General features: G+C 37.4%; 1 protein-coding gene across 5 annotated transcripts in view; it reads right to left on the bottom strand.

Moving 5' to 3' along the window:
- The window catches only part of NTRK2 (neurotrophic receptor tyrosine kinase 2), a 376,063-nt gene that overhangs the window by 270,818 nt on the left and 90,567 nt on the right, over positions 1-14,678 (bottom strand). For all 5 annotated transcript variants that reach the window (XM_060155345.1, XM_060155346.1, XM_060155347.1 and 2 more), the window contains one exon: positions 7,680-7,779. In XM_060155345.1, coding sequence (XP_060011328.1) covers positions 7,680-7,779 — 100 coding nt within the window. The remainder of the gene's footprint in view (positions 1-7,679; positions 7,780-14,678) is intronic.

The raw sequence follows: 14,678 nt of genomic DNA, 5'->3' as shown, positions 1-14,678 counted from the left end.
TAAGTCTCCAATATTACATTTCTATACACTCGTAGGTTTGAAGACTTAAGAGTTAACAACTTACAAACATGAAGGATGTGCAGTGTTCAAACAGGCTGTCTTCTGAATTACCACGTGACAGTTCCACTGATTTAGAGCTAAATTTATTCCCCGAGTCATTCAGTATTCTTGCTCAAAATAAAGTAGGATAAAGTCAGAGCATATGTTACAATTTAAGCCAAGTTATTATCTGTCGTCTTCACAAATTCTGAAAAGCTGGTCCACCAAAATCAGATGCTAGGAATGAGGAGGAAGAAAACCAAAATAGGGAGGGAAGAATGTAAAATTAGGATGCACAGAGATGTGGAAAGACAAAATGGCAGGGAAAAAAGTGAAAGGTAAAAAAAGAGAAATGAAGGGTGAAAAGAAGAAGAAAAGTAGCAGACTTTACAGTTTGGGAAGTCTTTTTTAAAGTGCGTGATGATCTGTGTAAGGAGGTCAAAGTGAGTTCACCACAGGATTTATGGAGGACCAAAGAGAGGGTAGCAAGTTCTGACTTTTAAGTACAAAATCTAATTTCTTAAGGGACCCTTTACCTTTTTGTGAAACTAGTAGCGTGGGAAGTCCCTAAACAATACAGCTGCACTTTCTACATTACAGGCAATCCTGGGTTCTCCCATGAATCACACTGGGCTTATGGGATACCCACGTAAGAGAGGGAATTTTAAAAGTTCAAGGTCAGTGTACTCCGAAAGCTAATGGGAAAAACGCTGCTACTTCTGCTTCCTGTTTTGCCTGATCGAGCCAGTTCCTGAAAGTTCTGGGCCCATTTTCAATATGCTGCAAAGAATATGCATGTTCTGCCCTCATATAGGCATAACCCAAATGGTGACCCTACAAGAAGAGACTTCAGAAAGTAGATCTTCACCTCACGAATATAAGGGTAAAGGTTTATATAACATCTCCAAAGGACAAGAAAAGCACACTTGGGTTAACTCTTCTTTTGATTAATTTCCACTTTGTCAAATTACTCAATAACTCTTTCAACTGAATGTCTTTTATGAAATTTCCAAGGACTTGTTATTGACAAATTTTGTTCTCTATTAAGAGAATGCTAAAATATACTGAAGCCGGGGAGGGCAGTTAAAAAAACAAAACAAAAACCCTATATTCTCTGATACTCTTTTGTAAGAATAAAATAAGAGAACAAACAAAGCCTATTACTTACTTTTAAAAAAAGTTAATCACTAAACTCTTCAAAATTTCTTTTTATTAATGACTTTCTGATTCCAGAAAGTTAAAATAGTACTGTTGGTCTCTCTGAAAATGTCACGCAAATATCTTTATTACATATATATCTGAAAGAGAGAGTATTTCACATCAAGTTAAAAATAAAAAAGAATTGCAAAGAGATTAAAGAGCATGTAAAAAAAAAACACAAAACAAAGTAAAACTAGTGAAAAAAATATTAAAATGTATGTTTACAGCCTCAGGGATGGGAAGACTTCCTCAGCAAAATGCAAAACTTAGACAGAAAAGATGGACAGGTTTCCTTCTATAAAAAAAGTAAATCTTCCTGTTTGCCGAAAGACACTATTTTAAAAAGTCAAAAGATTAGAAGAAAATATGAGCAATGTATATAACCAATAAAAGATTAGTACATATAATTTATAAGGTAAGTCAACAAATAAAAATAAACATTTCTTTCTATTCTTCACATGACAAAAATGCTTAACCTTATTAGTAATCAGAATAACACTGTAAGTGAATTGGCAAAACTAAAAAAGTTTGATAATATCTGATATGGGTGAAAGCATAAAACGATGCCCTCATCTACTGTTGGTGGGAGTGTAAATTGATAAAGCATTCCTGCAAGGTAATCTATCAACATTTAAAATCAACATTTAAAATATACAAACCTTTTCTCTCAGCAATTCATTTCCAAATGTCTGTCTTTATAAGTAAGGTATTATTTTTATTTACTAAATGCCAGTAACTTTCCAAAGTACTTCACATACATGAACTCTGTTTATCTTATAACAAGCTTCTGAGGTGGGTACAGTTACTGCCCCATTACAGATGGAAATACTGGGGCAAGAGAGGATGAGAAATTTGCTCAAAGTCACATACTTGTAATGGGCGGAGCCAGGATTCAGACCGAGGTAGCCTGACACCAGAGTACTCAGAAATACTATGGAATAGAATTCAGCAAAGAATTGATTCAGAAAGATCTACAAGGCAAACAGTTACCTTTAAAAAGATGCAGAACAAGATTGGTATTATAATGTCTTTATGCAAACAAAAATGAATATATTTGATTATCTACATAATGAATGGAGCTATATATCTTATTATTGACCTAATATATGCACTGGGGATGGTTAAAGAAGGTTACCCCTAGGAGTGGAAATGGTAGTGGGAAAGGAAGATGAAGAGGAACTTTCCCTTTTAGCTCTATGTATTTCTAAAATGCTTGAAATTTTGAAAAATGAGAACGCATTCATGTGTTACTGTTATAATACTTAAATGTTATTTGTCTTTTTAAAAAAATGGTTGGGGGGGAAGGATCATACGGAAAACAGTCTGTCCTTACAGAAGTTTCTATAACTGTGTTTCTGGCTTTCAGTCACATTTTTCCCTCTTTTAAAAGTTGATCCAAATATCTGCTAAAGTCAACCTCCTAAATTTTCCAGAATTATTTTCAGCTCACATAAAAGGCTTTAACCTTCAACCTCTTTAGCTTTGGTCCCACTATGTTTATGACTATTTTTAAAGAACCAAATTTTTGGTTGCTGTTGAAAGACATTTAGAAGATCATTTATATAAGAGGAGAAACTTAAACTGGGGACATTGAATCTGGAGTTAAAACCTGGCTCTGTGTTCTCAGGCAGTGTAGTTTTTTGGTCAATTATGAGTTGGAGATGCCTACTGCTCAATTAGCAGGAATGAAGACATATGAGCGGTTTATGTCAAGGACAGGAGGCTGCAGAGGAAATCTGCAGGCCATCAAACCTGAATAAGGGAAAAGGCTTCCTATCCCAGTTCCTCCTGTGGGACCTCTTCAGGTCACTTTTATATTTACTCCAGAAGGACAAAGGATGCATCGGTACTTAGAGAATAAATATCGTATGTGGACTTCCATCAGGAAACGCAAGTAACAGAAAGCTGATGGTCACAGCTATTCTTCACCAGTGTGATGACTGCCAATCCCCCTCCGCCCTTTTGATTCCCTTATTTTTTTTTTCCAACCCTGTTCATTATCAATGCCATCAGGCGGGGCTCCCAATGTGGATCACTTTCAGAAGACTTGGCAGCCCCTGTGCCCCTAGATGCTTCCATTTCCTCTTTATGTGCACTTCTACATTTTCAACGAAGAAAGGGAGCCAGGAAGCAATGTGAGAACTAAACATAAGACTTGGTTACAACAAAAATGAGAGCATTCAAAGGCTTGATTGCCTGTTCCTTTGGCAATAGAGCTGCTCTGGAAAGGTCCTTGAGCCCTACTTCAGTGAAAATTAAAATAAATCACAGGCATTCTTCAAAGAAAAGGGATAAAATTATACATTTACCTACAGGGTATCGATACAGGCATAGATTTAGATAGATGTGTTATATAGTTCATGCACCCATACTAAACACGCATATGAATAATCCCTATACAGATGGCCAAACGCTAACAGAGGAGCTTTATTCAGGACTCTGCAATTATGATAACTAGATATTCAACCAAAAGCCAAAAGGATGGTGTTAAGGCACAGAAATGAGCATGGAGAAATGGAATAGGATAAATTCTACCTCTTGACATCTTTATTGAAACAGGGCTGGTAGTCTATTGGACACTCGCAACAAGAGGCTTAAAACATATCAAACGATAATGAAACATAATTTCTAGGTTAACACCAAGATGAGAGCCACCATCTGGCACTTCTGCCAGCCTCAATGCTGGACAAAGACACATATTACGAGGCCACACATTCGGAGGGAGAGGCAGAAATTGAAGAGGCTCACGTGCAAAATGGAAAGTCAAAATGAATCCTCCAAACTTCAACAACAATAACAGTTTAAAACAGTGTGTGAAAACCCACACATCCTAAGACAAAACCTGGACAAAATGACCTCCTGTCTATGACCATTACTTATCTGGAATAATTTCTTTTAAGTTTAGAAGCTTAGAAAAGCTCCAATATCTCTCTTTAACCATTCATATACAAGCTGCCCTCCAAACATTAACTGTTTTCCAATTAACAACCTAAAGTGGATGGAGTTGAAAACTCTGTGATCATTCATTCCATCAATTAATATTTATCAACTGCCAACTTTGGCCTTGGCACTGGGTTAGTAATGATGAACAAGACCAATATGAACTCTGGAGTTCACAGTCTGGCCTCTATGTTCTAGATTGTACCATCAGGATTTGGTTATAGTGAACTGACAGAACAGATGAAAAAAAATCCTATGAAGCTTACAGTCACATAGACCCATCTCCAAAGAACACAGCACAGCTCACTGCTGTATTCTAAGATCTAGGTTTAACTCCCTGATTTGGAATTTAGGGATCACCTTCCCATGGAAAGCAATGCCACCAATGATGTTTGGATTCTAGGGTTGATCCATAAATCTTGAGTTGCCCTGCATGCAGCTGCAGTGTGATTTTAAGAGATTTCTGGTTTGTGTTACCCTGGGAATCAGTTGAATCAATAGTATTAAACCGTAATCTATAATCCCAACGCTGCTACCATGGATTGAAACAGTGGAGGCTGAAGTGCGCAATGCTGGGGATGCAAAAAGCTGGAAACACCTATGAGTGGGCTGGCTGCCGTCCTTCAGTCTCAATCTGTCCCCAGGACAAGGGAATACGCATGGCGGTAGAATCTCCCCAAAGGTGCTTAGGAGGGCAAGAATTACATTTGGAATAGCTCATTTGCACGTCAGCCATTGGCCTCTTACACAGAACCAAGGCACTGGTTCTGGCCAAGGATATGCACATTTCATACTGTTGTTACTCAGAAATCACAAGTGACATGTTTTCTGGTTATTTCAGGAAGTATAATAGTGTTTTTACACATTCTCCCCTTTTAAAAATGTATGTTTTTTCAACAGCTCTAATAGCATTTAAAGTACATTAAGTTACATTAATTTGCTGATTGAAGTATAGTTGATTGAAGAATAGTTGATGTTTCAAGTGTACAGCAAAGTGATTCAGTTTTACATCTATATATGTATATATGTGTGTGATATATATATATATATATATATCTTTTTCAGATTCTTTTCCATTATAGGTTATTACAGGATACTGAATATAGTCCCCTATGCTATACAAGAGGTCCTTTTAACTTACATTAATTGTTAAACACCACTTTTTAGGTAGTTTCATTACATGAGCCTCGTCTTCTCTTCTAGGTCCCCTAAATTACAGCTCAGCATTTGACCAATAAAACAAGAACCTCAACTCAGGCCCATTTTGTCCAAACCATGGCACAGTTAGACGTGTAGCTAAAAATAGAGAAAAAAGCTATTCTAAACAAGAACCTGAGTCTCTGAGACAAAATTTTTAAAATAATTTTATTTATGTCTAAAAATAAGGGAGTAAAACATATGCTCTAGTAGTTTCTGCCTGAAGAAAGTCATTTACTGGATCTGTGACAAGGTTAAGTAAAATCTTTCTTACCAATCATTAATGATACCCTTAGGTTATACCCGGAAAATGTAGGTGCTTCAGCAGTGGTCACCCCAAATTATCTAAATAAAAGACTTTGTCAGCCTTAGTGACAGAGTCACTATATGAAATACAATCTTCTCTGAAACAAAACGTCTGCCTTTTATTCTCCTCCAGCACTGCACTACAGAGAGTGAGTTCACATTTACAGATCATTCTTCTGTTGTTTTCTTAACACAAAGTAGGGGTGGGGAGTGACTCCCAAATATTGCTCCTAGGGTTCCCAAAGCCTTTCTGAGCTCCCAGTAGGACCTGAACATACCCTTTCTCTGAAGAGCCCACAACATGAAAGTTTCCAAGTCAACCCTCAAGACAGGAAAGTGACAGAGCTAGAATCTGGCTCTGTCCAGTAAACACTCTGCTCGGGGACATCCACCCCAAGTGCCTCTAAGGAAAGAAAGCATCTGATCAGGATGAAGAGAACAAAATCCCATGGGAGGCGGCTAACATACAGAGAGGAGAAGCCTAGGCCAGACCTGGGCGCCAGCCGAACATGGGGACCCAGAAAGGTCTTTGAAGCCATGGGTGGGTTTGGTTTGAAATGCCTCTCCCACATCTTGTCATGCTTGGAAAGAGACCTGGGAACCCATGTTTATCCCACAGAAAGGTGATTCTCTGAGAATGCTTGGGAAAAAGCAGCATCCCTTGGAAACCATCAGAAATGCCCATTTCCAGGCCCACCGCAGACCTATTAAATCAGAAACTCTCAGGGTAGCCCAGAAATCTGTGTTTTCACAAGCTCTCCATGAGTTTCTGAGGCAAAGTCAAGTTTGCAAACCACCACCATAGGATTAATTAAAATCACTGCAGTACAGTCCCTCTCCCAAGCCTTATTCATAATTGGAGAATGAGAGGTCTTCCCTCCTTCAAAAGAAATGTCAAGGATCAACAGGCCAAACAGGGAGTCAGGAGAAGGTTTAGGTGTTTTTTTAAGGCTTAATTTACCACGGCTCCTCCTCATTCATTTCAGGTTTGGGAATCTTGGTCATGGGCACCAACAAAGGCAGAGGAAAAAGCATCAGAAATGGATCTGATTCACCCCAGAGCCCAGTGTACATTGGACAATTTACTGCTACTTAAAGATCACTTTCAAGTAAGCAAGTGACATTAACGGTAATTGTAATGAACCGTACAGATCAAGAAAGCCCACCTGACTGTCTCCCCAACACAATTAAGAAAGACACCACTAAACCTTCCTCACAGATTTCCCAAGCGAGTGGCTATTCATAAGAGACCACGCAGAATTTAACGATAACATATGAGTCAATACATACGCTTAAATTTCAGAGCAAATGCTTTTTAATCACTGAAACTCTTGGCTACTTATATCACAAGAACATTTAAATACGTTTCCCCTGTCCCCCAAAATGAATTTTCAATCCTCTAAAAGAGACCAATGTTCTACTGAGAGGCAACAGAGACCCTAATTTTTAATCGAGCACTAGGAACTTTTCCACTAAAATAAAAAGCCACTCATTCACAAAGCATCAATGTACCTCCAAAGGCTGTTATTTTGCTTCCCAACACTTTAAATTTCAAAATGAGACTCTGAAAAAGCAGCAGCAACACAAAAAGCACACCATGGAAATTCTAGAAGTCAAATGTACAACAGAAAGGACCTTTCTACACAAAATACATGTGTCCATAACTAGCCTACTGCCACCCAGCCTGGCCTGCCTTTCTGAAACAAAAGTAAAACTCGGGTACTATTTTTTTATATCATTATTAGGCACTTGAAACTCAAGAAACCAGTTCTGTGTCTTCTGGGATAACTGTCCTCATTGGAAAATGAGTAGTGCTGAATAATCAACATGATTTTGCTCTGTCTTGATTTGTAGTATCATAGCCTTGTTCCTATTTTTTCAGCCTTCACCCCTAGTCATCGTAAATCTAGCTGCTTCCTTCTTTAGTGGTAATTAGCATTAGTCACAAGCCAAAAATGATTCCACATAAGAAGTAAAATAAACACAACCCTTCTTACCTTTCATGCCAAACTTGGAGTGTCTTGCCAACTTCAGCAGAAACAGCATTACCAGCAGACAAAATCCTACTACAGATGCAATTACCACCACAGCATAGACCTAGAGAAAGGAAGGGAGGGCAGTTATGGTCTTGATAATTAGTTTCTTAAATCCAGGTGATGCTGATTTTGATGGAGATGGTTAATATTTATTGAATACTTACTACCTGCTTTTCTAAGAGCTTTATGGATATCAATTAATCTTTAACAACCCTAGGAAGATTTATGCAGGTCCTATTATTATCCCTATCTCTACAAATGAGAAAAGATAAGTTAAAGCTTATAAAAATGGGGACCCAATTGATATTATACAGATTAACATATACTAATACATCCTATATTATTATATAATGTATAGATAATAGATATTTTATCTCTCCCCATCCATCTATCTACCTATGTACCTACCTACCTACCTATCTGGAGAGAGAAGTGAGAGAGAGAGTATATAAAACATGAATGACAAAATACTAATAATTTTTGAAGCTGCTGAAAGATATAATGGGGTTCATTCATGATTTTCTCTACCACTGTACATGTTTGAAAACTGTCCATGATAAATTTTTTTTTTTTAAGTTGACTACTGTTGCTCTTAGAAGTCAGGGTGCCCTAGAGCAGTGAGTAGGTCTGCAAGGGAGCAGGAAGGCACTTGTGGGTGAGCACAGCCTGTGAAAGCTCATGAGGCTGTAGACTTATGACGTGTGAATTTTTCTGTATGTATGAGAAAGATCAATACAAAGTTGTTTTTTTAACTTAAAGGTGTAGCTGCAAGTTGTGAATCATACAAGGAGAGAGAGTAGATGCAGATCTTTGTGAATCCTGTCACAGCCCCAAGCTGGGGATCACAGAGGCACAAGTGCATAATGCTAAGTACACACTAACAATTTAGAAACAAAGATCGACACAGGACTATGCATCATCTTCCATTTTGGCTGTTTACCCCAAAGTCCTGCTTCCAAAATAAATTTGTTTCTATAAACCAGGAGTTGGCAAACTTTTCCTGTAAAGGGTCATATATTAAATATTTTAGGCTCTGGGGACCTACAGTCTGTGTTGCAACTAGACAACTCCCCTGCTGTAGTGTGAAAACAGCCACAGACAATATGCAAACAAATGGGCATGTCTGTGTTCCAATAAAACTTTATTTACCACAACAGATGGACAGCTGGATTTGGATATAGTTTGCCTAAACTGTCCTAGATGTCCATACTGACTTAAATGTCTAAGTTTCATTTAATCCACATAACAGTCCATATGACATATTATTATTGTCCCCATCTGTGGTGATCATTAGTGCTGTTTCCCAAACATTTCTGTTTTCCCCTGTGTTTCCCTTTGTAGGATTCACTTCCTGGCTTCCTTGTGGTGAGATGGGTTCAGGTGACTAGTTCTGGCCAATGAGTTGAGACTTGTATCACTGCCAGGAGGAGGATTTCACTGCTTACTGCAAGATCTTAGACTAAAGCAGTGGTTCTCAACCGAGGATAATGTTGCACCCAGGGGACATTTGGCAATTTGGAGTTGTCACAACTGGGAGAAAGGTGCTACTAGCATCTAGTGGGTCAAGGCCAGGGATGCTGCTAAAGATCCTGCAGTGCCCAGGAGAGCCCCCCACAAAAAAAATTATTCATCAATAATAGCAGCGTTAACAGTGCAAGGGTAGTGCTCTCTTTCTCTGTGCCATAATAAATGCTAACTTTTCAAAAGGCGGCTGCCTTGTCAGCCTCATCTTGGAATGAGGATGATGCTGATAGAGCTCCCAGCCGATACGTGTAATGAAGCAATAAATAAACGTCTGTTGTTTTAAGCCACTGACATTTGGGGGGTTTTGTTACTGCAGCATAGCTTATCCTGACTGATATACCCAGCCCACAGTGAGAGGCAGTGTCAAGTGGAGATTAAGAATATGGATTGTTCCTGAGTTTGAAATTTAGATTTACCACTTACTAACTACATGGTTTCCAAATTACTTAACCTCTCAGCATCTCATAAACCTCATGTATAAAATAGAAAATATGATAACACTACCTTGCAGGTTGTTACAAATCCTCAATTAGTCAATGCAGATAATGGGCTTGACATAGTGCTTACTATAATAAGTAATTAATTATGTTGGCTATGATGATGATGATAAAACTGAGATTTATAAAATAAATAAATAAATAAGCAGCCCAAGATCATACCTCTCAAACTTGGGATTGGAATCAAAGTCTGCTCAAGTATAAAACCTGTGATTTATGTGTGATTTACCCACTACATTGCCTCTCCAAAGCATGTGGCTGAGAGCGAAGGCAGGATAATAAAAACATATGGCTAATCCCTCCACAGCACCTTCAGATGGGGTCAGATGGGGACAGCATTAAATAAGCTACAAAGCACAGAAAAGAGCACATGCCAAACAGTTGGCTAGGATGGAGCAAAGGTGTAATCATTCTCTCCTCTGGTGCTTCAGCTGTGAGTGGCTGTCCCACAGAATGCTTCTGCAGATGTCTGAGTACAAACTTAACTCTGTCTCTGTGGCCTATATATAAATAGAGTGGTAGTGATTCCTAAAAGGCTAGTTATAAATCAACTTGTTCTAACCAAGATCATTTCCCTCAAACTTACCTAATGATTTCGGATGTTTCTTTCTCAATCTTTATTTCTAACTAACATTTGCAAGGGAAAGAGATCATAATATTTTAGCTGTAAGTTTCTCTACCCTATTATTAAATTCCAAAATTCTACAGATGAAAGAAGAATTCATTAATAAATGAGTTCAAACACTATTTTATAGATAAGGAACCTGGGACAGAGAGACATTTGGAGGACTTGCCCTGAGTCCCAGGATCACTCTGCAGAACCACAGTCTTACCCACTTTGGAAAGTACTCAGCTGGCATTCAAGAGACCTATGTCCTAATGAACCCAGGATACCTTGCCTTTACCAGCTGTGAGACCTCACAGGTGCTTCACTTCTCCCAGCCTCTGTTTCCTCACTTGTACGTGGGGATAATAATACCTGCCCTGCATTATCTACTTCATTAAAGAATATTTAAGTCATCTTAGAAAATGGAAAGGTGTTCTTCTCCAGAAAAGCAGCTGATGATCTGCTAACAAATATTTAAACCTATTGAAGCAGTTCTAAATGTAAAGAATCCTTTAATAAACAAAAACTCCTGTGACAATGAGAAGAATCATTTCCTCAAAAACAAGTTATTTGATAAATACAGAATTTCATGTACTCTGTGCATGTGTGCTGGGGTGGGGGTGGTCTTCACATGGGAGAAAAGCAGGAGTGAGTTTGTTTGTTTGTTTGGTTGGTTGGTTGGTTAGTTGGTTTTTATCTGAGGCTACCTCTCAGCACAGAACAAAGAGCTGCTCTCCTCTGAAAATCCAGCAGGGTTCATGAGGAGCATCTGCTAGACCAGAAAGGTGACTGCTTAAGGCTGTCTTGCAAATGCTCTGAAAACACCTTTGAATTTTGTATCAGCTCCCTGACTCTGAAACTCTTTTTCTAATCTAATGATCTTTCCTGTGATCAGGGACTGTTATGTATCAAATATTTGATCCACACATAATTTAAAAGTTTTCTTTAAATTCTACAAAACATTGCCTTGTATCTCTCATGCAGATCTCTAAGAGCCACAGGTGAAGTCGAAACATACAGACTTTCAATGAAGATTATTTTCACTCATCTTGCCTTCCAATGACACTACTATAGATAGTTCAAACATCAAGATACGCCAATTGGGGGCTTAAATTTATCATTTGGGTTCAAAAGAGAAAACTGAAGTTGGTATATAATTTTTAGTAATTGGAATACATACACATTTGTGGGCTTAACACATGTTCCTTGGATTCCTTACATATGCAAACAACGTTCTCAAACCAAGAAACATTAAGTGGTTTGGTATGAGAGTAAAAACTGAAATAAATGCATAAGGCAGGAATTAGAAAACATTCTTCAGTTGATTTAACACAACAGTTTTCCTTGTTATTTCAATGCAATGCATATAGTCATCTGTGGAAATGTGTGTGTGGTGTGTGTCTCCAAATACTGGATGTGCATATTTTGAGTTGCAGTTAAGTTGTATCTATTTATGAGCCTCCTGGTCCCACTGCATGGCCCTGGTTTAAATACCCATCACATCTCTTTATCATTGCACCAGACACCTAAATCATCATCACCCCACTTCTAATCCCTCTCTTCTGAAACCCATTCTATAGCGTTCATCATTAGTCTAATCACCTCCTAGGTGCCAGGCACTATTCTAAGGACTAGGGATACAGCCATGAAAAACACTGAGTTGCCTATACTAAGAATCTTACTAAAGAATCAGGGAAGGGAAAAAGATATTGAACATGTAAACAAATAAATAATCAAGGTAATTACACACAATAATAACTGCTCAGAAGAAAATGAAACAGGGTAATGGCTGCTGCTGGTCACTCTAGCTAAAGCTATGTGATGACCATTGGGAAGTGCATACCTTCTAAAGGGAACGGCAAATGTGAAGGCTGTGAGACAAGAGTAAGCCTGGAACATGCAAGAGAGTATTTTAAAAAGATAGTTGGTAAACAGTGAAGAGAGTATGGAGATGAAGTCAGAGAGACAGACAAGGTCAAGATATGTAGGGCCCTGTTAACCACCATGAGGAGTTGGTTTCTATAACAAAAGTTTTATTACAATGCATTGGGAAGACTCTGAGAATGATAATAAAAGAGTGATCACTCAAGGGAGAAGGCTCAAGTGTGGTGTAAGAAGATCCTAAACTCATCTCCTACCATGGACACAGCAAATCTTTCAACTAAATATGAAATAATTCCCTCAGAAAGGGACCTGAAAACTAGATGAACAAAGCCTCCACTTGTGCCATCACAAGTATAAAATGGGGGAATGGGGAGTAAGAAAGATAAAGCTTTGGAATGTGTTCAAATTTAAGTTGCTACCAACTTAAAATAGGCTACTACTTACATAGGATGTTATATGTGAACCTCATAGTAACCACAAGGGAAAAACTTATAGTAAATCCAGGAAAAAAATGATAAGGGAATCTAAACATAACACTAAAGAAAACCACCAAAACACAAGGTAAGAGAGAAAGAGAATAAGAAAGGAACAGAAAGGAACTACAAAGACAGCCATAAAACAACTACCAAAATGATAGCAATACATACTGGTCAATAATTACTTTAAATGTAAAAGGACTAAATTCACCAATTAAAAGAGCAACTGAACAGATAAAAAAGCATAGTCTATCTATATGTTGCCTCTAAGATACTCACTTCAGAAGAAAGAATACACAAAGACTGAAAATGAAGAGATTGAAAAAGATATTCCAGGCAAATGGAAAAAAAAGAAAGCTGGAATAACAGACAAAACAAACACAGTAATAAAAGACAAAGGGCATTACATAATGATAAAGGGGTCAATCCAGCAAGAAGATGTAACATTTACAAATGTATATGCACCCAACACAGGAGCACCAAGATACATAGAGCAAATATTAATGTACTTAAAGGGAGAAATTGAGAGTAATGCAATAATAGTAGGGGACTTTAACACCCCACTTACACCAATGGATAGATTATCCAAACAGAAAATTAATAAGGAAACATCAGACTTTGACACATACCAGATGACCTTACTGGACATACAAAGAACATTCCACCCAAAAGCAGTAGATATACATTCTTCTCAAGTGCACATGGAAGATTCTCCAAGATAGATCACATGTTAGGTCACTAAACAAGTCTTAATAAATACAAGAGGATTAAAATCATATCAAGCATCTTCTCCACTGACAATTGTATGAAACTGGAAATCAATCACAAGGAAAAAATGGGAAAGACTACAAAAACGTGAAGATTAAGCAACATGCTACTAAACAACCAATGGGTCTTTGAAGAAATAAAAGGAGAAATTTAAAAAAAATACATAGCAATGAATAAAAACAGAAATACAACATACCAAAATCTTTGGAATGAAGCAAAAGTGGTTACAAGAGGGAAGTTCATAGCAATACAGGCCAACTTCAAGACACTAGAAAAATCCCAAATAAGCAGTCTAACTTTACACCTAAAGGAACTAGAAAAAGAATAACAAATGAAGCCCATTATTAGTACAAGGAAGGAAATAATAAAAATCAGAGCAGAAATAAATAAAGACTGAAAAGTAGAAAAGATCAATAAAACTAAGAGCTGGTTCTTTAAAAAAATAAACAAAATCAATAGAACTTTAGCTAGACTAATAAAAAAAGAGAGGACTCATATATAAAATCAGAAATGAAAGAGGAGAAATAACAATGACACCATAGAAAAACAAAGGATCATAAGAGATTATCATAAACAATTATTTGCCAAAAAATTGGACAACCTAGAACAAATGGATAAACTCCTAGAAACACAATTTTCCAAGAATGAATTATGAAGAAAAAGAAAATCTGAATAGACAAATTACTAGTAAGGGAATTGAAACAGCAATCAAAATTCTCTCAACAAACAAAAGCCCAGGACAAAAGGGCTTCAATGGCAAATTCTACAAAACATTCCAAGAATATTTAAGACCTGTCCTTCTCAAATTCTTCCAGAAAATTGAAGAGGAAGGAAGCCTTCCAAACACATTCTACAAAGCTAGCATTTTCCTGATACCAAAACCAGACAAGGACACCACAAAAAAAGAGAGCATTACCGGCCAATATTCCTGATGAACACAGATACAAAAATCCTCAACGAATATTAGCAAAACATATCCAATAATGCATTAAAAGGATCATACACCACAATGAAATATAATTTATTCCAGGGATTCAAGGATGGTTCAATATCTGCAAATCAATCAATGCGATACAGAACATTAACAAAATGAAGGGTAAACAATCACATGATCATCTCAATAAATGAAGAAAAAAGCACCTGACAAAATTCAACATCCACTTATGATAACAACTCAACAAAGTGGGTACAGAGGGAACATACT

Source organism: Lagenorhynchus albirostris, chromosome 7 (genome assembly GCF_949774975.1).
Source record: "Lagenorhynchus albirostris chromosome 7, mLagAlb1.1, whole genome shotgun sequence".
Taxonomy (NCBI): domain Eukaryota; kingdom Metazoa; phylum Chordata; class Mammalia; order Artiodactyla; family Delphinidae; genus Lagenorhynchus; species Lagenorhynchus albirostris.
The sequence above is the reverse complement of the archived record's forward strand: the minus strand, read 5'-3'. Positions and strand labels throughout refer to the sequence as shown.